The sequence below is a fragment of the Oryctolagus cuniculus genome, chromosome 6 (genome assembly GCF_964237555.1).
Source record: "Oryctolagus cuniculus chromosome 6, mOryCun1.1, whole genome shotgun sequence".
NCBI lineage: Eukaryota > Metazoa > Chordata > Mammalia > Lagomorpha > Leporidae > Oryctolagus > Oryctolagus cuniculus.
Window position 1 is genome coordinate 28,783,216 of NC_091437.1, and position 22,802 is coordinate 28,806,017.

Genomic DNA, 22,802 nt, shown 5'->3' on the forward strand with positions numbered 1-22,802 from the left:
CTATGACTTCTGTATAATCTGACATAATGCTTTCCTGCCTGGAATACTTGTATTTAAATGGAGAAATTTCTGCGAAATTTGCATGCTTTTGTCTACAGCGTTATTAAATGGGAAAGAGTATAATTTCTTCCAAACCTAAAATCTTTTTTGTTTTTTTATATCAACTTTCACTATAAATGAACTTCAAAAAGTTTATGGAATATGGAATTAATAGATAAGTTTCTTTTGATATAAAAGGTTGAAAACCATGCAGTTTTTTTCCATAATATCCATTTCTAGAAACTTTTTGGGAAACTGCATATTTTAGTATTATTGAAAGATCATTAGATTATCTCAAGATTTTAAAATCATAGATTCCTTTTTTGGCATCTCCCAGCTCACCCCTTCTTTTTCTGGAAACTCCTCTTTAGGTACCATTGCAACCATGTTAATTTGCCATGACACATCTCTTTCTGTGTTTTTAGCCAATCGATCAAGGTAGTACACATTATTGATCCAAATTGTGTCTAATCTGATTGTATTTTTAAAAATGGCTTTAAAAAACTAGATATAATATAGGCTCTCTGTTAGGAACTTAACAATAAAATTAAGTCATGTTTGGCTGAATATATTGAAAGACATACAGAAAGTCAGTTCACTGAGATACAAGAAGTGGAGAGCCCAAAGAGTAACCTCAGTGTAGATTTTCCAGTCTATCCCAAGGATAATTTCTCCTTTGGGTTTTTGGAAATCAGTAGTGCTCTTTTAATAAATTCTTTCTAATTAATACAGCTAAGTGAGGGAGGGTTTTCTTGTTAAAATCATGTTTAGATTTTATTGCATGGATTTGTAAGTTAGATCTTATTACCTTGAGATTTTTAAAATGTGTCTTTCATATTGTTTAACATTTGTGACTTTAAAAGATTGTAGAATATTAGCATGTCTGTAAAGGACATGCAAAGCTTTTGTTACAGTATACTGTTTTTAAAAATGATGGTTTCATTTACTTGCAAGGCAGAGCGGTGGAGAGAAAAGGAAAAACAGATAAAGGCTCAGTCAGACAGAAGCCAGGACTCCACTTGGGTCTCCTACGTGGGTGGCAGGGGCCCAAGTACTTTTGAGCCGTCTTCTGCTGCTTTCCCAGGAGCTGGTGCTGTGACATGAGCTGCTGGCATCTCAGGGAGAGGCTTATCTACTGTGCCACAGTGCCAGCCCCTAACATACACAATTTTGAGGATAACTGAAGAGGATTTTCAGTGATACAGTTTTTAGAATATTTAACAGAAATTCTTAGAAAATTCTCTATAAAGATTATCCCTTTCAATATCAGTTATGTCATAATAGCAGATGAAAGAACACTGACAATATAAAATGTGTCTAAAAGAGATGTAAACCGTTTTTGTAGAATACTTATAACCTTGTTATATTCTTTCATTTGTAATGTATCTCTCTGCTTAGTGAACATCTGGGTCTTTTTCCACTTAATGAAAAGATATTTTAAATCATTCTGAGTTATTTCAAATTACTACTCAAAGTGGCATAAAAATACCTATTTGGGAACATGCTGTCTTCTTCATCCAGCTTCTGTAATGAACTGGAGTCCCAGCTAAAGAAAATCAATCTGTCAGAGTTTTAAAATTGTAATTCATTCATTGATCCATTCGAAGAATACTTGTCGAGATGTATTATGCTCCAGGGATTATTTTAGATGTTCGGACTGCAGCAGGGTACAAAACAAGTTTTTAGTGCTCAGGAATGACACAGAGAAAAATATATAGATTTATGTTATGTCATATGGTGAGTGTTAGGAAGAAAAAGCGGGACAACATATACAGGAAATGTCTTCACATAAATTTTCCCATATTTCACGCAATTTATAAAACTATAACTCTCTGACCTTATGTAGAGAGAGTATCATAAGCTGGAGTGAATTTGCAGCCTTTCTCTCAATGTAATCCAACCAATGGGAACCATAATTCTGCTACATAGGCTGCCTAGAATAGGAAAGAAAATCTAGAGCAGTTAATACTTCTTGAGTAAGATAAATTTAAGAAATCACAGGCTGTATGTTATTGTTTTTACAAGGTGACTGGTCGCTATAGTGTCATCTTCTGCCTCAGTTTCCCCCAGAACACATCCACCCAGCCAACATGCTCCAGAAGGTAGGGACCAAATCTGGGTTGTTTATTGATGTGTTTCAGAACCTGGTACATAGATATCAATAACACTTCTTTGAATAAAGGAAAGAAGAATTTTAACGGCATGATTTAGCGATTACAGCGTTCACCCCAGTTTCCAAACACCTAATACCCCAATGTATCAGAACAATTGTTAGCAATTCTTTTGGAACCAAAAACAACGCATGGTGGCGCTGCAGGCTAAGAATTCATCAGAAAAAGAGCCGCGTAAATGCTGCAACCTCTACTTCAGATCTTCAGTAGCAGGGAAAAGCCTGGAAGCAGAGCTCGGACCAGTGAGTCTTCGGAGAATGTTTCTCACCCACGTTTCCGGACGGGTTATCCACTGACAAATCGGTCCCCGTCTCCATCCCGTCGCCCCCGGAGGCATTGCCGGCCCCTGGTCCTGGACAGGCGAATGCGGAAGACAAGATGGAGGCCGGAGGGGAACCCTTTCCTAAACAAAGGCAGGTCCTGATTCTCTTTCTTTTACTGGGAGCGGCTCAGGCGGGTCAGGAGCCCCGCCGCTATTCTGTGCTGGAGGAAACCGAGAGAGGCGCTTTGGTGACTAACCTGGCCCAGGACCTGGGGCTGGCAGCGCGGGAGCTAGCAGCGCGGGGAGCCCGGGTGGTCTCTGAGGATAATGGTCCACACTTGCAGCTTGATCTGCAAACCGGGCAGTTGCTATTAAATGAGAAACTGGACCGGGAGGAGCTGTGCGGGCTCACGGAGCCCTGTGTAATGCACTTCCAAGTGGTACTGAAAAAACCGGTGGAGGTATTTCCAGTTGAGCTACTGCTGAGAGACATAAACGATCATTCTCCTGAGTTTCCTGAAAGAGAAATGACCCTGAAAATCCAGGAGACCAGCCCTGCTGGGACCGTGTTTCCTCTGACGAAAGCGGAGGACATGGACGTGGGCAACAACAGCGTCCAAAACTACGCTATTGGCGCCAACCCCCACTTCCATGTCTCCACTCGCCACCGGGGGGATGGCAGGAAATACCCGGAGCTCGTGTTGGACAAGGAGCTGGATCGCGAGGAGCAGGCGGAGCTCAGCCTAACACTCGCCGCGCTGGATGGCGGCGTCCCGCCCCGCTCAGGCAACGCGCGGATCCGCGTCCTGGTGCTGGACGCCAACGACAACGCCCCCGCATTTGTGCAGCCGCTCTACGAGGCGCAGCTCCCGGAGAACAGCCCGGTGGGCTCGCTGGTTGTCAGGGTCTCCGCTCGGGACTTAGACGCCGGCACGAATGGGGAGATTTCCTACTCCCTTATTTATAGTTCTCAGGAAATAAGCAAAACGTTTGCGCTAAGCAGCCTTTCCGGAGAAGTTCGACTCATCAAAAAGCTGGATTTTGAGTCAGTGTCTTCCTACGAGCTAGATATAGAGGCTACTGATGGCGGGGGGCTTTCTGGAAAATGCTCTGTCTCCATTAAGGTGCTGGATGTTAACGATAATCCTCCAGAACTGACTATTTCATCACTTACCAGCCCCATTCCCGAAAATTCTCCCGACACGGAAGTAGCTCTGTTTAGGATTCGAGACCGAGACTCTGGGGAAAATGGAAGGATGGTTTGCTCCATCCAAGACGGTGTTCCATTTACGCTGAAACCTTCCGTGGAGAATTTGTACTGGCTGGTAACCGATGGGGCGCTGGACAGGGAGACCAGGGCCGAGTACAACATCACCATCACCGTGTCCGACCTGGGCACGCCCAGGCTGACCACCCGGCACCACATCGCGGTGCAGGTGTCCGACGTGAACGACAACGCCCCGACCTTCAGCCAGGCCGCCTACACCCTGCTGGTGCGCGAGAACAACAGCCCCGGGCTGCTCATCGGCTCCGTGAGCGCCAGCGACAGGGACGCGGGCGCCAACGCGCAGGTGACCTACTCGCTGCTGCCGCCGCCACAGCAGCCCGACGTGGCGGCGCTCGTGTCGGTGCACGCGGACAGCGGGCAGCTGTACGCGCTGCGCGCGCTCGACTACGAGGCCCTGCGCGCCTTCGAGTTCGGCGTGCGCGCCGCCGACCGCGGCTCCCCGGCGCTGAGCAGCGAGGCGCGCGTGCGCGTGCAGCTGCTGGACGCCAACGACCACGCGCCGGCCGTGCTGTACCCGCCGGCCAACGGCTCGGCCGCCTGCCCCGAGCTGGTGCCGCGCGCGGCCGACGCGGGCTACCTGGTGACCAAGGTGGTGGCGGTGGACGGCGACGCGGGCCAGAACGCCTGGCTGTCGTTCGAGCTGCTCAAGGCCACGGAGCCCGGGCTGTTCGGCGTGTGGGCGCACAGCGGCGAGGTGCGCACGGCGCGGCCGCTGAGCGAGCGCGACGCGCCCAGGCAGCGGCTGCTGGTGCTGGTGCGCGACCACGGCGAGCCGCCGCTGTCGGCCAGCGTCACGCTGCACGTGCTGCTGGTGGACGGCTTCTCGCAGCCCTACCTGGCGCTGCCCGAGGCGGCGGCGGCGGCCGAGGCGGCGCGGCCCGACTCGCTCACGGTGCAGCTGGTGGTGGCGCTGGCGGCGGTGTCGTCGCTCTTGGTGCTGAGTGTGCTGGCGCTGGTGGCGGCGCGGCTGTGCGGCGCGGGCGCGGGCGCGGGCGCGGGCGGTGTCGGTGTTGGGGCGGGGTGTGCGGTTGGCGGCGGCGGCGGCGGCGCGGGTGCTGAGGGCCGCTTCCCGGGGCCGCTGCTGGACGTGAGCGGCGGCGGGACGCTGTCGCACAGCTACCAGTACGAGGTGCGCCTGACGGGCGACGCTGGGACCGGGGAGTTCAAGTTCATGAAGCCCGTTAGCCCCAACTTCCCTCCGCAGCTCACTGGGAGCGACGTGGAAGAACGTCTCAGCATTCGGAACAGCTTCCCATTCAGTTAAGTATTTGATTAACCTACGAACTCCTGCTGATTAGGTTTGCAAGTCTCTTTGGACTTGAAGTTACATGGTATTGATGCATGTTGGCACTCTGTGTTACGTGTGTCTGATGGGGACTCTGAGATTAGTTTTGTTCAGATTTTCCAACCCTAGTTTCCCCCATATTCCAGGCCAGAACTCAAAAGAAGTCAGAGCATGTTGGAACGTTCTGGATCAATTTAAACCTCCGAATCTTCTGCTCTGGTCATGTTAGTTTGTCTCCTTAGCTTTTCACGTTTTCCTTTTTTTTTTTTTTTAACCGTATAATCTTCAACTGTGTTTCTTTTTATATTTTCTAATTTCCCTGGTAATGTTGTTGTTTTCTTGGTACCGTTGTCGTCATTGTAATCATTTTCCAATTATTGTATTACTAGTAACTAATTTATATAAAAAAATTCCATATTATTGAACTTTTGGTACTCATTCTTACAGGATGACAGTTAACACCCCGATATAATTGTAATTTTAAAAGTACATTTCACACTATATGAAACTATGTGAGAATATATGATTCCTTTTTATCATAGGTTATTTTTTAACTTTCGCAATTGTTTTAGTTTCTATTATTTACACTGTCCTGACTTCCCAGTATCCCCATTTCTGTGTGGTGTAGACCCAGAGTGTAATCACTTCCACTTTCCAAGCTACTCTTTTGGTTTTTGAATACGCAGCAGAATTGATAATTTCAAGGTATTTAATTCAAAATCACAAATCATTAAACTTTCACTCTTAACAAATATGTTATCGTGTGAAGATATAGCTGCATCATGTGTTCCCTCTCATCTAAATTAATGTAGAAAGATTTATGGGTTCTTCCCTATGTCTAACTCAAGTTAGGGTCCTAGTAAGGCACTAGACGTGTTTAATGATACCCACCGTGATTGTGTGGAAGGTGTTTCTTTTAGGCCAGTAGCCTTGGGGACCAAGTAATGCATTTCCTGCAACTGCCTCTTGCAGTGACAGAGAAATTCTCAAGTGTACTCCAAATTCTGGGCTTGGAGGAGCTTCTGGTGGTACAGCATGCCAGAGTCTACTGGCCTTTGAGTAATGCCACTGTTTTGGTTGGTAAGGAATTTTTAAAAATACATTTTAAAATTAATAATAGTTAACCAAATAAAAATGTATTGAAGGATATGTTGGTGAAGGAGATGAGTGATTTGGAGAAATAGTTTTATCTGTTGTCAGGAATCCTCTGTTTAGCTCCAGGAGCCTTTCAGCCTTGCAGATGGGATAGAATGGTGTAGTGAGCAAAATAATGTCCCTCTAAGGAAACTGTGAACATGTTATATTATATTGCAGGGGGGAATTAAGAATTAAGAATGGAGTGGAATTAAGATTGCTAATCACATGAATTTAAAATAGGAGAATTATTTTAGGCAATCGAATGGGCCTGATTCAGTGAGTCGAAAGGCCTGGAAAGAAGAATTGAGCCTTCCCTGAGAGGAAGAAGTCATTCTACATAGGACAGCAGCTGTAACTGTGCCTGGAGCCGCAGCTTGCCCTCCCTTCAAGCCCGCCACACAGATTTTAGTCCTGTCTTGCCAGTTCCCACAAATAAGTCACTTTTTGCAATAAATCTCTTCATATCTATCTTCTGTTGCCTTTGTTTCTCCATTTGAACCCTGGCTGATAAATTTTGGTACCTAGAAATGGGTGCTGCTGTAACAAATACATAAAAAATGTAGAGGTGGCTTTTGAATGGGGCAGTGGATAGACAGGAAGAATTTTGAGAAATATGATAGAAAAAATCCTAGATTGCTTTGGAAGACTGTTAGTATAAACACAAATATAGTATTGATATAAATATAGTGAGGGCCCAGAACGAGTGAGGAGCTTGGCGGACAAATACTCCATTAGAGAATACTTAAATCATTTTAAGCAGACTGTGGTAAAATTATAAATATTAAAGCTACTTGGAGGCTTAGCGAATACTTTTAAACAGCTGTTTAAAACTTAGCTGAACTGTGCAGCTATGTGGGAAGAACTTGTGAGCAATTTATTTGGATTTTTAGCCGAAAATATTTCTGGGCAAAGGACTGAAAGTGCTGTCTGTCTTCTGCTTGCTGCCTATGGTACAATGTGAGAGGGAAAATAGAGGAATTAGGTTGAAGGGAGAAATTTTAAGCACAAGGGAACTAAGATTTGATGATTGGGGTAATTGTCAGTCTATTCAGATTGCAAAAAGATGTTAAAATTAGGAGATCCACTGTCAGGAGAACATGTTCTGGAGAGAAAGCCAGGATTATAGCAGGACAACATTTTAGAGTAGTCGAACTTACAGAAAGCTTTTTGAAGAGTCTAGGCCTCTGACTCATGGACATCTTCAGCCACCTCAGCAGCATATACAGGGAATTATTCAGGAAAGAACTACTAATAAATTTCTTATCTAATGAACTTAATCCCTGCGACATACGCAGGAGATTCATAAGGTGTTCGTGAATGTTTTATCAGCAAAAATGCTAACAGCTTTGAAAGGGATAGAGGGGGAAAATTTAAAGAAGGATTTTGTGCATCCAGATTTTATAAGGAAGAAACAGACTTAGACAACGACTTCCTTGAAAACGTGTACGCCCTCTAATGAGAAGGGAAGAATAGTTTAAAGAATGGAGCCTGAAGCCCAGCCCACAGAGGATCAGTCTCAAGTCTTGAAAGTCTTGGGTTTTCCTAGATGGTTTACTACCTTTCTCAGACAGGTGATCACTTTTTACTTTTCATTTGTAGCCATTTTTGAGCTGGTGTCCAAAACTGTTGTCCCATGCTTGTCTTAACATTGTATGTTATGAGGGTGGTGGTGACAGGTGACTTACTTAGTTTCCCAGATCCAGAGATAGAGAGAAATTATGTGCAGGATGTCTAGAGTCTTACCCATACCTGATTTATACACTTTAGATGATGATTTTTGAACTGATGAGACTTAGATGACATTTTGGGCTTTGGTTGGTGCTGTAATGAGATATCTTTGGGAATATTGGAATGGGTGAATGGATTTTTACCTGGAATGAATGTGAATCTTTGAAAGCCAGATGATGTATTCTGAATTAGTGACCTCCCAAATATGTCCTTGTCCTAGTCCCCAGAACCTGTAAATATGTGTGTGTCAGAGGGGAATTAAAGTTGCTGTGCAGTCAAGATTAATAACCAGCTTTCCACAAAATAAGGAGAATATTGTAGATTATCCAGTTGGACCCAGTGTAATCCCAGGAACTCTTAATAAAGAAGGCAGAGAAAGGGTATCAGTATGGTGTGATGTGACAAAGGCTCCACTGTTCATTACTGACACTGAAGATGGGTGTGGGGCAGATACAGGCAGCCTCTAGAAGCTGGATAAGGCGAGTCAGTGGATTCCCCTGTGGAGCGACCTGCAAGGAGCGCCCATCCGTAACACATCTCAGACTGCTGACCTCTGGATCTGGATCTGTAGGATAGTACATTATTTTTTAACATTAATTTTGTAGTAATTTGTTACAGCAGCAATAGAAAAGTAAAACAAGTGGCTGCTAAAGCCATTTCTGTGCCCCATTTTTTCTTTAGCTTCTCCTACTCTAGGCAAAATATTCATATTTCCATTATCCCTTCAGGTAGGATTGTCATATGACTCCATTATTGTCAGTGATACAAAAATATAATTAGGGGACAGGACTTTTTCAGTTTTAAAGGTTTATTAATCATTTTACTCATACCAGATACTAAAGGGAATAAATAATATGGGTTTTAAAAAAATTTATATAAGGTGAACAAATTTCATGTAGTTCCTATGTACATAACATGGTGATACTTCCCACCCCAGCCTCCCTCCCACAGCACAGGGCTCAAGAAAGAGATTCTCCAAAGGCCTAGTGTGAGGTGGATGTTCTTCAGGCTCTTTGCCCTTCTTCCTTTTTCTTCACTGGCAAGATAATAGGAAGTAAAAGGAGATGAAGCAGCCAACTTATAACCATGAAATGAATATCACAAGACAAAGCCCTAACACCAAGTATGATAAAACGGAAAGCGCCTGAATTTCCGTTAGCATCATTGAGCTATTATAGCAATCTTATACTGCTTTCTCGCATGCTTTCTGTTGTGTGATGTAGATCAGCAGCTGTAGTTGTGTGTTCTGTTGAGTACGGACAAACACGTTCCACACTGACCAGATATCTCCTTCTCACAGGTGAGGTTTGTGTACACAGTTGCCTGGCTAGGTCTCAGGCTATTGTAGATGTGTGACATGCTTCTCAGAAAAGTAGCTTTGCTTTCCCTTAGACATTATCGAGGGAGAGTGACAAACATACAAAACTTACTGACCTTTCAAAGGAATATTCCTGACTGGTAGAATCCCCGAAAATTGAGTTTTGGACAATAAAATGAAGAAAGCGAACCAATAAATGCCAGGCATACTTTATTTTTTTTTTTGAGATTTATTTATTTATTTGAGAGGTAGAGTTATGAGAGGGAGAGACAGAGAGAAAGGTCTTCCTTCCGTTGGTTCACTCTCCAAATGGCTGCAACAGCTGGAGCTGCGCTGATCCGAAGCCAGGAGCTTCTTCCAGTTCTCCCATGTGGGTTCAGGGGCTCAAGCAGTTGGGCCATCCTCCACTGCCCTCCCGAGCCACAGCAGAGAGCTAGACTGGAAGAGGAGCAGCCGGAACTAGAACCCATGCCCATATGGGATGCCAGTGCTGCAGGTGAAGGATTAACTTACTGTACCACAGCGCTGGCCCCATCAGGCGTACTTTAAAACCTTTATTAATAGTGTCCCAAGAAAGAGGACTGTGATGTTTATGCAGTGATTCAGAATACCTGCTTTCCAGGCAGGGAGGTAGCAGGATCAAAAATTGTACTTAGTAAAATAAATCCTGAAAACCTTCCTAAGCAGCTAACTAACGTAAATATTTTGGTAAAATATAACTGGTGGAAGGATCAGAAACAAATTATATCCTGTGACACAGCAAGTCAAGACTATCTTGAGTAGTCTTGACTATAAGTGACAAGTCAGTGTTTATTTTTAAAAGATTTATTTATTTGTAAGGCAGAGTTTACAGAGAGAGGGATAGAGAGAGAGATTTTCCATCCACTGATCGGATCAGTCTGAAGCCAGGAGCAAAGGGCTTCTTCCAGGTCTCCCATGTAGGTGGCAGGGTTCCAAGCACTTGGACCACCCTCTGCTGCTTTCCCAAGCACATTAGCAGAGATCTGGATCAGAAGTGGAGCGGGTAGGCTGTAAACTCGTGCCCATAAGGCATGCCAACATTGCAGTTGGCAGCTTTACCTGCTATACTACAGCGCCAATCCCAAAGTCAATGTTTATTAATGAATGAGTTAAGAATAATAAATAAACTTTCTTGGAAGCTACCAGGGTACTCTTCCATTAGTACTAACACAACCATGCATTTTACCTCCTATTTTATTCTCCAAACCTTTTTGATTTCCTTTGAGATTTCTTTTAGTCCCAACTTATCTTTTATACCATAAACCTAAGGCACTGAACCTTTTTTCTTTATTTCTCTTGCTTGCCTGTATTCTCCCCAAACCAAGTTTGGGATATTTATGTATTTATGGTTGTGTAACGGGATTATTAAGGTGGACAGTGCCTTATTCCGGTAACTGTAAAGTGGAGAGAACCTGAATTCTTTCCACAAACATGTAAATAAGGGAAAAAATTGAGAATCTCCCTCTGCCCTGTTTTTCATATAATGAAAGTAGGCTGTAGTATCTCTTTTCTGTCTTCCAGACCACTGTTGCAAACATCATGATGCTACTTCTAGTCTAGTACTGCTAGCACAAACATGGAAATTATTCTTGACAGTTATATTGGTCAGCTTTTTGATACTTTAACTAAAATACCTAAGAGAACCTACATAGGAGGAAGGATGGTTTATTTCAGTTTAACAGTTTTAGGGATTCAGAGTCTAAGACTGAGCAACTCCATTGGTTCAAACATCTGAAGGGGCCAGAGAATGGCAGAAGAATGATCTCATGGTAGGCCAGAGAGAAAGAGGAGAGCATGGCCAGCTTATATATCCAACTGTCTCACAAGCACTCCCTTCTGAGGGTAGGCACTCAGGGACCTAAAGACCTCCTATTAGAACCACCTCCATAGGCCGGTGCCGCGGCTCACTAGGCTAATCCTCCGCCTTGCGGCGTTGGCACCCCGGGTTCTAGTCCCGGTTGGGGTGCCAGATTCTGTCCCGGTTGCCTCTCTTCCAGGCCAGCTCTCTGCTGTGGCCAGGGAGTGCAGTGGAGGATGGCCCAAGTGCTTGGGCCCTGCACCCCATGGGAGACCAGGATAAGCGCCTGGCTCCTGCCATCGGATCAGCGCGGTGTGCCGGCTGCAGCGCGCCAGCCATGGTGGCCATTGGAGGGTGAACCAATGGCAAAAGGAGGACCTTTCTCTCTGTCTCTCCCTCTGACTATCCACTCTGCCCTGTAAAAAAAAAATTAAAAAAAAGAAGCACCTCCATACACCAGAATTAGATGGTCTCCACTCTTGATCCATTAACCATTAACATTAATCCATTAACTATCAACATAAGACTTTGAGGTTTAAACATCTACATGAGTTTGTGGAGCCAAATCCTGTTCAAACCTAACAACAATGTAGCCAGTACTGCTCTATGAATATATGTGAAATAACCCCACTATGACTCATGGTTGTATTTCTGAAAAAATATCTTCTTAAAAGTTGTAAGTTTTGCCATGGTGGTATCTCCAGATGTTATGAAATCGTGATGGAGTGTTGTTGAGTTTTCATGGAATAATCCACTAATGGATCTCATAAATTCTAGATCAACTCCATGTTCTTCACAAAAAAAAGCAGACATGAAGATAATCCAGTGCCTACTCCTGTAAAGCCAGCAGAGTATAGGGACTAAAATAGGAAATAGCTTTCATGTGTATGTATTGCCAATCTATATAGGGAGAAACTTGTGTCTTTTTTTCCCAAACAAAGCAAAATAGCATTCACTGAGAGTTCAGTTTGGTGGCGTTTAATGGAAATTTAGCTGAGGGACTGCCTTGTTTGCAATACTTTATATCCAGAAATTTGAGGAAAAACTGATGGCCTTTATGCAGGGAAATGTAAAAAAATTAATCAGAATATTGTCTCCAGTACTGGGGCAATCGCCTGGAAATTCCACATGCGGGGGTAACCCTCTTGTGTCATGAATCACTGCAATGTGGGTGAACAGGTCAAAACCCAGGAATGCTTAGGGGCAGGCATTTGTCCTGGAAGTTAAAGTATCAGTTAGGATGACCATAATCCACGTCAGAGTACCTGGCTTTGAGCCCCAGCACCAGTTGGTAACTCCAGCCTTCCTTCTAAATGGGGAGGTGTTAGTTATGGTTCAATTAATTGTGCTCCCGTTATCCATGTGGGAGCCATGAATTGAGCTCCTGATTCCTGGCTTCAGCTCTCTTGTTGTAAGCATTTGGGGAGGGAATCAGTGCATGGAAGCTCACTCACTTTCTCTGTCCCTTTGTGTGTGTGTATTATGTATCTGCCTCTCAAAAAAATATCACTTCAACCAGTGATATTTAAATAATTGAAAATGCCCAAACGGGTAGTTCTATAAATACTCCAACATTGTTTGGACATTAAGTTTGACATGAAATAAAAAGACATATGACTTTTTAAAAAAGATTTATTTATTTGAAAGTCAGAGTTACACAGAGAGAAGGAGAGGCAGAGAGAGAGAGAAAGAGAGAGGGGTAGAGGTCTTCCATCCACTGGTTCACTCCCCAAGTGGCCACAATGGCCAGAACTGGACCAATCTGAAACCAGGAGCCAGGAGCTTCTTCCAGGTCTCTCATGTGGGTGCAGGAGCCCAATGACTTAGTTCATCTTCCACTGCTTTCCCAGGCTGGATCAGAAGTGGAGCAGCTAGGACTCAAACCAGCGCCCATATGGGATGCCGTCACTGCAGGCAGCAGTTTTACCCTCTACACCACAGTGCCAGCCCCAACATATGACTTTTTTTGGCCAAATTTTGTCTCTTTCTGGTTGGAAATTTCTGACGATTATTTTAAAATCTTGTCTGTCCCAGAAAGGCAGACATCCATAATTTTGGCAGACACAAATAATGAAGCTTAAATATATTCCTGAGCATGCTTCTTGAAGGAACTTTGTCCAGCTCTACTAATGTCTCCAAAGCTTTTTCCTCAAATTGTTTCAACTGCTTTCAACTTTGAAAACCCTCTTTGAAATCATATATCCTTTCACACATTTTCATGGACTGATTTAAACATCCCATTTGGAAATGCCTTTTATGGTAACAGAAAATGTAATGCAGACAACTTCTGTGTTAGTCCAAATTCTTTTGGTGCAAGCAACAGAAATCCAGTTATACTAGTTCAAGAAAAAGAAACAGAATTCATTGACAGGATATTGGGACTTAAAATGTAATGTTTTAAAAGATTTTTATTTCATTTGTTTGAGAGGTAGAGTTACAGACAGGGAGAAAGAGAAAAGAAAGATTTTCCATGTACTGGTTCACTCCCCACCTGGCCACAATGGCTGGAGCTGGGTGTGTCTGAAGCCAGGAATCAGGAGTTTCCAGGTCTCCCACGCAGGGGTAGGGGCCCAAACACTTGGTCCATCTTCTACTGTATTCCAAGGCTGTTATCAGAGAGCTGTATCAGAAGAGGAGCAGCTGAGACTAGAACTGGCACCCATATGGGATGCCGGTGCCATAGGCAGAGGCTTAGCCTACTAAACTACAGTGTCAACCCCTATAATGTAATTTAGGATATGTTTAGAAATAAAACTGATTGACGGGGAAGACTTTAAGACAAGCAATTACAAGGACTTTAAAAGCCATTTTATCTATCCTTTATGTGATTTACTTTCTTCTGCCTGCCACTTTCCTTCTTTCACTAAAAACCAGCTTCCTCTAAATAGGAAAACTCCCACACATATTTCAAGAACTAAAATTCCTTTTATTAATATAAACTAACTCATGCCGTTGCTAGTTATAATAAATTCTGGTGGCTTATATCAGCAATAAAATGGGGCCAGAAAGTAGGAGATGTTTGATTATGACTGCTAGCATTTGTTTTCTATGATTGCAAGGGGTATAGGAGATACATGCCTTCCCCAGGATAAAGGGAGGTAAGTAAATATTTGTATATATCAGTATTCACCAACACCAGTGATTTGAAGTTAAGGGAGTCACAGTTAACTTCCTTTTCATAATTCTTAGATGTTTATTTGTCCACAAAAATTAAAGAAGCTTTACTGCACAATCAGGGCAACAGATAGATGGTAGCTGAATTACTTTGAACAACCAGGCATTTGTCTCCAGTACATTTGTTAATGGACTAGAAAGCAGGAGATACTCCCTTCAGTCTATTTATACTAGTGTCTAATCCTCAAGGGTAGTCCCTGGCTCTTGAGGCATTGATTGTTATTTTCCAATTAATATTAATTTTAATGTCAAATGAGATAAGGATGCTCATTTCTAGTGCTTTTAGATTTAGTCATTCTCTTAACTTTTCCAAATGATATTTAGATTAATTCATATACAGAAATGTACACTCTGAAATAGGCCCAGAGACTACAATGTGTCAGTAGTACTCCTTTCTTATCTTGCTTTACAAATATTTTATTGATAAAGTATAGAAGCTAAAGGCATCCCTAAAGGGCTAATATTTTTTGTCTGTCTTAGATTGACCTGGAATTCCTTGAAAAGAATATTAATTCCAGTTATCACATAGTCTCAAAAAATAAAAAATATGTCATGATATGTGAATGTGATGCTTCAAACAATTTTAGAACTCCACAGCTATACCCGGAGAATGTGAATGTACGTGTATGTGTCTGTGTGTTGGGGGTGGCTTTGGAAGATGGTGGAGAAGCAGTGTATGCAGAGTATACACAGAATATCATTGCTTTTCCATAACTTTTCCACATTAGCATATTTTCCTTTATTGGTTGAATGTGTATAATTAGGTTATCATTAGCAAAATAGTATAGAAGATATCATATATGCAAACTAAAGGAATTTTTCTTTTTGTAAACTTAGTAACTCCAACATTATCATATATAGAATTTTCATGACCCTTTTGGCCTTGAAGGGGAATAGTCCAGAAAGGAATCTGTAAGGTAGTAGACTTGGTCATTTGTAAACTCCCCCTTGAATTGAATAAGGAAACAATAATACTGAAAATGGTATCTGACAGGGTTGGAATTAGTGTGAGGTTAACGAGGCCAATGTGTACAAATGTGAAGTGGTTCCTGTATTTATTTAAAATTTTTATATTTTTGTCTCATGAATTTTTATGTTAAATTTGATTTTGAAGAATATTATATTAAATAGTATTTATTTTTACTATGAAGATTTTGGGAGATCCCTTAAATTTTGCATCTGAGACACTTGCCTCATCTTTGTTCTGGTTTATGGTTGTTTCCAACTTGCAAGTTCAAGCGGCCATCACTGTGGTAGAGGTGGCATTCACAGGTGGAGTTTGAGCAGTGAAATCTGAAACAAATCACTTGCCATTCTGAATATGGGATAGCAAGAGTAATAGTGGAAAAATACAAAGATATCTGAACAGATCTGATGAGCTGGAGTCCACACTGGGAATGAAACAATGACCATGACTGACCAGGCAAATGGGTTACATGGTTTTCTTCCAGGTGACATACAGTGGTATGAAAAGTATTAGCTATTAGATTTAGAGTGCTAATTTTGTTGAAAGTTTTTGCAACTATGTTCAGGAAGGATATTGGTTGACAGTTATTTCTCTTTAATACCCTTATCAAATTTGAGTTTTAAGCATTATTCTGGTCTCATAAAATGAGTTAATTGTTTCTTCTTCTATGTTATGAATTTGTATAAGATAATTACGGTGTCTTCATTATTTGTTTGATCAAATTTACCACATAAGCTATCAGGTAACATTTTTTTTGTGTGTGTGGGAAGTGTTAAAATCGAAAACTCAATGTCTTAAATACATTGATTGTAATTCTGACTTTTCTGTTTCCTCTTGTATTAGTTGGCATCTTGAATTTTTTTTAAATTGTTCATTTTATCTGAGATGTTGAATTTATTAGCAGGAAGTTATTGATAATATTCCTTTCTCATCTTTACACTATATTTAAAAACTGTAATTATATCTCACTTTCATTCTGGATGTTGATCATTTGTTTTCACTCCTTTTATCTTTTTCAGTGTTGTTGTGAGTGCATCAATGTTATTAATCTTGTAGAACTAACCATTGGCTTTGCTATTTTTTCTATTAATTTATGTTTTCTGTTTCACTGATTTCTACTCTTCCATTTTGATATATGTTTATATATTACTTTGAATTTAGTTTTCTTTCTGTAGCTTCTCTGGAAGCTTAGATCATTGGTTCTAAGCCTTTCTCCTCTAGTGTAAATTAAAATATGTAAAAATATAAACTAAAGCTATATATATTTCTGTCTGTATACTTCACAAGTAGCATTTCATAAATTTTGATTTGCTGTGTTTTAAGTTACCACTCACTTTTAATTTATCTGTAATTTCCCAGTTGTATTCTCTTTGATCCATGGGTTAACTTTCAGAAGTATGTTGCTTAATCTCCTACTAAGAATATCATTTTTGTTATGCGAAATAGTTCTGTTTTGCTCTGAGAACATACTTTGTGTGATTTAAATCCTTTGTAATATATATTATGAGTCACTTTTTAAAAATTATACAACATGTGAGTTATCTTGGTGAATTTCCCATATGCACTTCAAAGAAATGTATATTCTACAGTTGTTGAGTGTAGTGTTCTGTAAATATCAATTAAACCAAATTTATTGATGATGTGTAGATCTTCTTTATTCTGAACTTCTCCCTACATGTTCTATAACTTATTAAGAGAAAAATGTTACATTATTCAACTTGTATTGTGTGTTTATATCTGCTTTTGGCTCTAGGTTTTTATAAACTCATATATTTTGAAGCTATGTTATTAGATGCACACATTAGTGGGATTTTTTTATCTTCTTCATGAATTGTCACTCATAATTATGAACTGTCCCCTTAATTCTCTAGTTTCTGTTTTTCTGAAATTAATATAATTACACTGTATTTCTAATGCTTAGGGTTTACATGATATATACTTTCCCATCCTTTTATTTCACCCTGTGTTTATATCTAATGCACATCTTTCATAAATCACATAGAGTTCAGTTTTGCTTTTTTATAAAATATTATTCCTGATTTAATAATGTATTCTATTTTATGTAATGTAATTATTTATATGCTTGTATATATTCCTTTTTTGTTCATGGACGCTGTTTTCCATTCCTTCATTTCTTATTGTCTCTTTTCTTTTGGTTAAATTGTGGTTTTTTTTGTATATCATTTTATATCCTTAGTTGACCTTTAGCTATAACATTTTTAGAGTTATTTCTTCTAAGAATACTGATACATGGCCTTTCCTTTTCACAGTTCACCTTAAACTACTTTACCTACCATGTAACAAAACTTCCAATGATGTATCCCTCATCCTTTTTGCACTAGCACAGAAAATCATTGCAAGACCCAATAAAAATGTTTGAGAATTCATATGGTAAAGAATCTCTATGAATATAATCAAATTGGAAAATCTCCCAAAAAGACTTGGGTATCTACTGTTTAGAAGACATTTCAAACAGAGAAATAAAATTAAGGCCCTTAAAATGAAAAAGCCTCCTGCCAGACTTCAAATATAAATGTACATTAGAGAACTCATACTGTAGAGAAATCATATGAATTCAGTGGATATGAGAAAGATTTCATTGACTATTCACTTGTTAAGGTAAGGGCTCATTCAAACTGGGTACAATCAATGGGAATTTAGGGAACCCTTCACATGTCCTTTTTATCTTAGGACTTGAAAAAATTACATTGAAAAGGAGTATTATAAATATAGAACAAATATAGGAAAGCCTTTATTCCTTCTTTATCCATCGATGTCCATGTAAGAACTCACAGTGGAGGTAACGAATGTGAAAAAGCTTTCCATTTTATTTGATCTGTTAGAAAATATGAAAATTCTTACTGTAGAAAGAGCCTGTGAATGTAAAACATAGTGGAAACCTTCATTACCCTTCATTTTTAGGGCACATGTGAGAACTCATATTGGAAGTACATCCATGAATATAAAATAATATGAGGAAGTCCTTATATATTTACCCTCCCTTACATTATGTGTACTATCTCAGATCGGAGAGAGGTCTTATGAATCTAAGGAATGTGAGAAAGCCTTCTCTTACTCTTCAAAGTTTAATCTACAAGAGAGGAAAAAAACAGAAAGCAGCCATTTGCTTGTGAGGAGTGTGTTAATACTTATAGTTTCTCTTATCCCTTTAATAATTAACTACTTGGGAATCTATGATTGTAAATGATGTAATAAATGCTCCATTTATTCATATTTTACTATACTTGTGATAATGCACTTCAGAGAGAAATGCCATGTTATGGTTAATTTTAGGTGTCAACTGGACTCAACACCTGCATAACTGGAAAAGCATTATTTCTGGATGTCTGTGAGGGTGTTTCAAGAGGAGACCGACATTTTAACAGCTGAGTAAGATCTGCCCTCGTACAATGTGCCTGGGTACCATCCAATAAGTTGAGGTCTCAGATATAACAAAAAGTCAGTGGAAGGACTGGCACTGTGGTTTAGCGGGTAGAGCCACTGCCCTTAGTGCCGGCATCCCATATGGGAGCCGGTTCGAGACCCAGCTGCTCCACTTCTGATCCAGCTCTCTGCTATGACCTGGGAAGGCAGTAGAAGATGACCCAAGTCCTTAGGCCCCTGCACCTGTGTGGGAGGCCCATAAAAAGCTCCTGGCTCCTGGCTTCAGATCGGCCCAGCTCTGGTGTTTGGGAAGTGAACCAGTAGATGGAAGACCTCTCTTTCTCTCTCTCCCTCTACCTCTCTGTAATTCTGCCTTTCAAATGAAATGAATAAATCTTAAAAAAAGAGAAGTCAATGGAAAGGCAAATTACCTCTCTGTTCTGGAACTGAGACGTCTATCTCTTGCCATTGAATGTTAGAACTCCAGGTTCTCTCACGTTTATACTCTGGGACCTGTACCAGCAGCTGTCTCCCAGGTTCTTAGGCCTTCAGATGTGGATTGACACATACTATTAGATATACCGGTTCTCCTGTTTTCAAATGGCGATTTGTAGAACTCGTCATATAATAACATGAGTCATCTCCTTAGTAAACACCCTGCTTTATTTTTCTCTCTCTTCATCATAATGACCGTTTCACTGGAGAACCCTAATACAAACAGTGAATATACAAAATGGAACAGTGCCTTCATTTGTTCCTCATTCCTTAGAAAATGCTTGAGAACTTAACACTCAGAAGAATGTCTATTGATAAAAAGAGTGTTGGAAAATTTTAACATCTAATAATTTCAAAGACATGAAAATTCACTTAAGAGAGAAACCATAAGTATAAGAAATGTGGGTAAGTATAATTCCTCACTTTTTGATGCACATGTGAGAACACATACTGAAGAGAAATAACCTAAGTTCAAAGAATGTGGGAAAACCTTCCAGTGTTCCTTCCTTACTCAGCAAGTGAGAATTCATACTAGGAGATAGGGCTATAAAGAGTATATAAAATCTGGGCTGGCGCCGTGGCTCACTTGGCTAATCCTCTGCCTGCGGCGCCAGAACCCCATATGGGCACCGGGTTCTAGTCCTGGCTGCTCCTCTTCCAGTCCAGCTCTCTGCTGTGGCCCGGGAGGGCAGTGGAGGATGGCCCAAGTGCTTGGGCCCTGTGCTCGAGTGGGAGACTGAGGAAGCACCTGGCTCCTGGCTTCGGATCAGCATAGCTCCAGCCATGGCGGCCATTTGGGGGGTGAACCAACGGAAGGAAGACCTTTCTCTCTGTCTCTCCCTCTCACTGTCTGTAACTCTATCTGTCAAATAAATAAATAATCTTTAAAAAAGTATATAAAATCCTTTCATTTTTTCCATAATACTTTAAAAATAAATGAAAGTTCAAATTGGAAAAAATCCCCAATGAATGTAAGCAATGTGGGAAAGTCTTCAGCTGCATCTCTTCTGTTACTACACATAAGGAAATTTATACTAGAAGATAATTCCTCTAAATGTTACAAATATGGAAGTGCTGTATCAGTGTCTCATCTTTTAAGTCAATCCCTAGCTCATAATTTATGGTTTTCTAATGAAAACCTATATGGTGATAATTGTTGTTCCCAGTACCCTTCCACCTGTATTACACCATTTTGATGTATATGATTTTTATTGTTTCAGTTATTAAGTGGATCTATGGCTGAAGTAAAGTATAGTTGGTATGCAAGTATGTATATTTGAAATTAGTTTTACTATTATTGCATATGGCCATTGTGATACTGTCTTTAGTACTTGTTGGAATCTTCTTTCTGACCTACTGTAGCAAACTTTGGGAATCGCCTACCTAGTATCCATTCCCCTCTTCTTCCTTACTAAGAGATCTAATCAATTTTCAGGTTATTGATTTTACCACAGAAATATGTATCTTAAGCAACTTTTGTGTATAGTATACAACTAATTGTCTTGGTCAATAAGTAGTTGATAGAAATTAAAAATGTATGGCCAGCGCTGTGGCTCACTAGGCTAATCCTCCGCCTTGTGGCGCCGGCACACCGGGTTCTAGTCCCCGTCGGGGCACTGGATTCTGTCCCGGTTGCCCCTCTTCCAGGCCAGCTCTCTGCTGTGGCCAGGGAGTGCAACGGAGGATGGCCCAAGTCCCTGGGCCCTGCACCCCATGGGAGACCAGGAAAAGCACCTGGCTCCTGCCTTCAGATCAGCGCAGTGCGCTGGCCACAGTGCACCGGCCATGGCAGCCATTGGAGGGTGAACCAACAGCAAAGGAAGACCTTTCTCTCTCTCTCTCTCTCTCTCTGTCCACTCTGCCTGTCAGAAAGAAAAAAAAATGTGCAAAGTTATTGCAAAGGGATAATTTCATCCTACTTGGTAATTGAACCTTTTGTACTTTGCTGCTGCTTTGAGTTGGAGACAACACTGCAAATTTGAAAGAGACCTTGCAGCCCTGAGGATGAAAAACAATGGTCGTGATGGTTGTGCTGGCTTTTGTGACATGAGGCTTAGAAATGCATTCTCCAGAGCACTTGCTGTATGACACATGCTAGAGCTGGACAAAGGGGAACAGGAATGAGAATTTGGGATGGAGAAATGAAGAAGAAGCAATTTCTGAAGGATTTGTCAGTAGCAAGCAGATTGATCTGTTTCTACAGACCCAGAAGTGTTCATCAGTTTGGAATCTTTGGCTTGTCTTCCTGACTACTGGCTGTACTGAAGAACATCAACACCGAGCCAATCACCAAGCACTTAACTTCAGTTCTCTCACAGGTTGTATCTTCCACAAATATCTCCATTAGCTCATTCTTCATGGTTCCGCTTTGGTGGCTAGACATGCACAGCTGCTTGAATTTCTTTACAGGTTTAAACTCACACATTTATACCACTGTTTTTCTCTAATATTCTATCTTCCATGTATTCACATTTGTAAAAGGTCTAATTTCTGTGTTGACATGAACTTCCCATAATCCTTCAATAACTTGTTTCTCTGAGTTGTACAGTGCTCCAGCAAAACATACAAAGAAAACTGTAAGCTTGTTCCCCTGTTGTGACTACACTATCCTTTACTGCCCATTTCTGGACTTTCCTTGGAAAGAAATAAGCTCCTTGTTGATTTTTATGGTGTGTTTTAGGAGGTTTCTGTTTCTCTAAACTGAATTTTAAAAACTCCAAATGATAAACATATAGTATTGCTAAATTAAAGCAAGGTAATTTGTCATATTAACAAAAGAGAAAATTTGTTATTTCAATAGATGCATGATAGTCTGAAAATTTCATAATGCAGTGTTGTGAAACCTCTCAGCATACCCAGAGGATGGAAATATCTTCATTATGTAAAAGAACATCTACCAAAATCCTACAACTAAGGTTATCCTTAAGGTTGAAATGTTGAATGCTTTTTTCTTAAGATTAAAGACAAGAATGTTTTCACTGCTTTCGTTTGTTATAATGGAGAATCTAGTCAATGCAAAAATTCAAGAAAAATAACTAAAAGGCACAAATATTTAAAAGGAAGAAGGTTGTCTTCATTTACAAGTGACATGTATGTTGAAAATCCTAAGGAATCTATAAAAAAAAACAATACTGGGACTAATGAGTGAGAATAACAAGGTTACAGCTACGAGGTTCATACACAATCATTTGGGTGGACATTGTGATATTCCACTGTTTGGAACACTTGCATCCCATATCAAAGTGCCTGGGATTGGAGCCTGCCTCCACTTCTAATCCAGATTCCTGCTAAAACAACTGGGAGGCAGCAGGTGATGGCTCACGTATTTGGGTTCCTATCACCCATGTGAAAGACTCAGTTGGAGTTCCTGGCTCATCATCAGCTGTTGCAAGCTTTTGTAAATCAGCAGATCAAAGTGTCCCCCCCCCCATCTTTGCCCCTCATTTTGCCTTTCAAATGGACAAAAAAACTCTAAAAAATAAATTGTATTTCTATATAAAGTCAACAATGGAAAACAAAAACTAAGAAATATCATTTACAGAGAACCTGAAAGATAAATAATTAAGAATAAATTTAATCAAAAATATGCAAGACTTTTACAATGTACTGCAAGGAGGAATTGAGAAAATTTAAATAAGAGAGCTATACCGTGTTCATGTATTAGAAGACTCCATTTTGTTAAGATGTCCATTTTTACTTAATCTATTGATAATGCAAGCTCAACTACAACCCAAA

The 22,802-nt window shown here is 40.8% G+C and overlaps 1 protein-coding gene across 1 annotated transcript; it reads left to right on the forward strand.

The window, feature by feature from the left end:
* Positions 1-274: 274 nt before the first annotated feature.
* Positions 275-22,045, forward strand: LOC108176477 (protocadherin beta-15). The gene has a single exon (XM_070076222.1). The coding sequence runs from the start codon at positions 2,589-2,591 to the stop codon at positions 5,022-5,024; it is 2,436 nt and encodes an 811-aa protein (XP_069932323.1). The 5' UTR covers positions 275-2,588; the 3' UTR covers positions 5,025-22,045.
* The last annotated feature ends 757 nt before the right edge of the window (positions 22,046-22,802 follow it).

What these genes read in the sequence shown, in the direction of transcription:
- LOC108176477 (XM_070076222.1), top strand. Translation starts at nt 2,589, where the DNA reads ATGGAGGCCGGAGGGGAACCCTTTCCTAAACAAAGGCAGGTCCTGATT.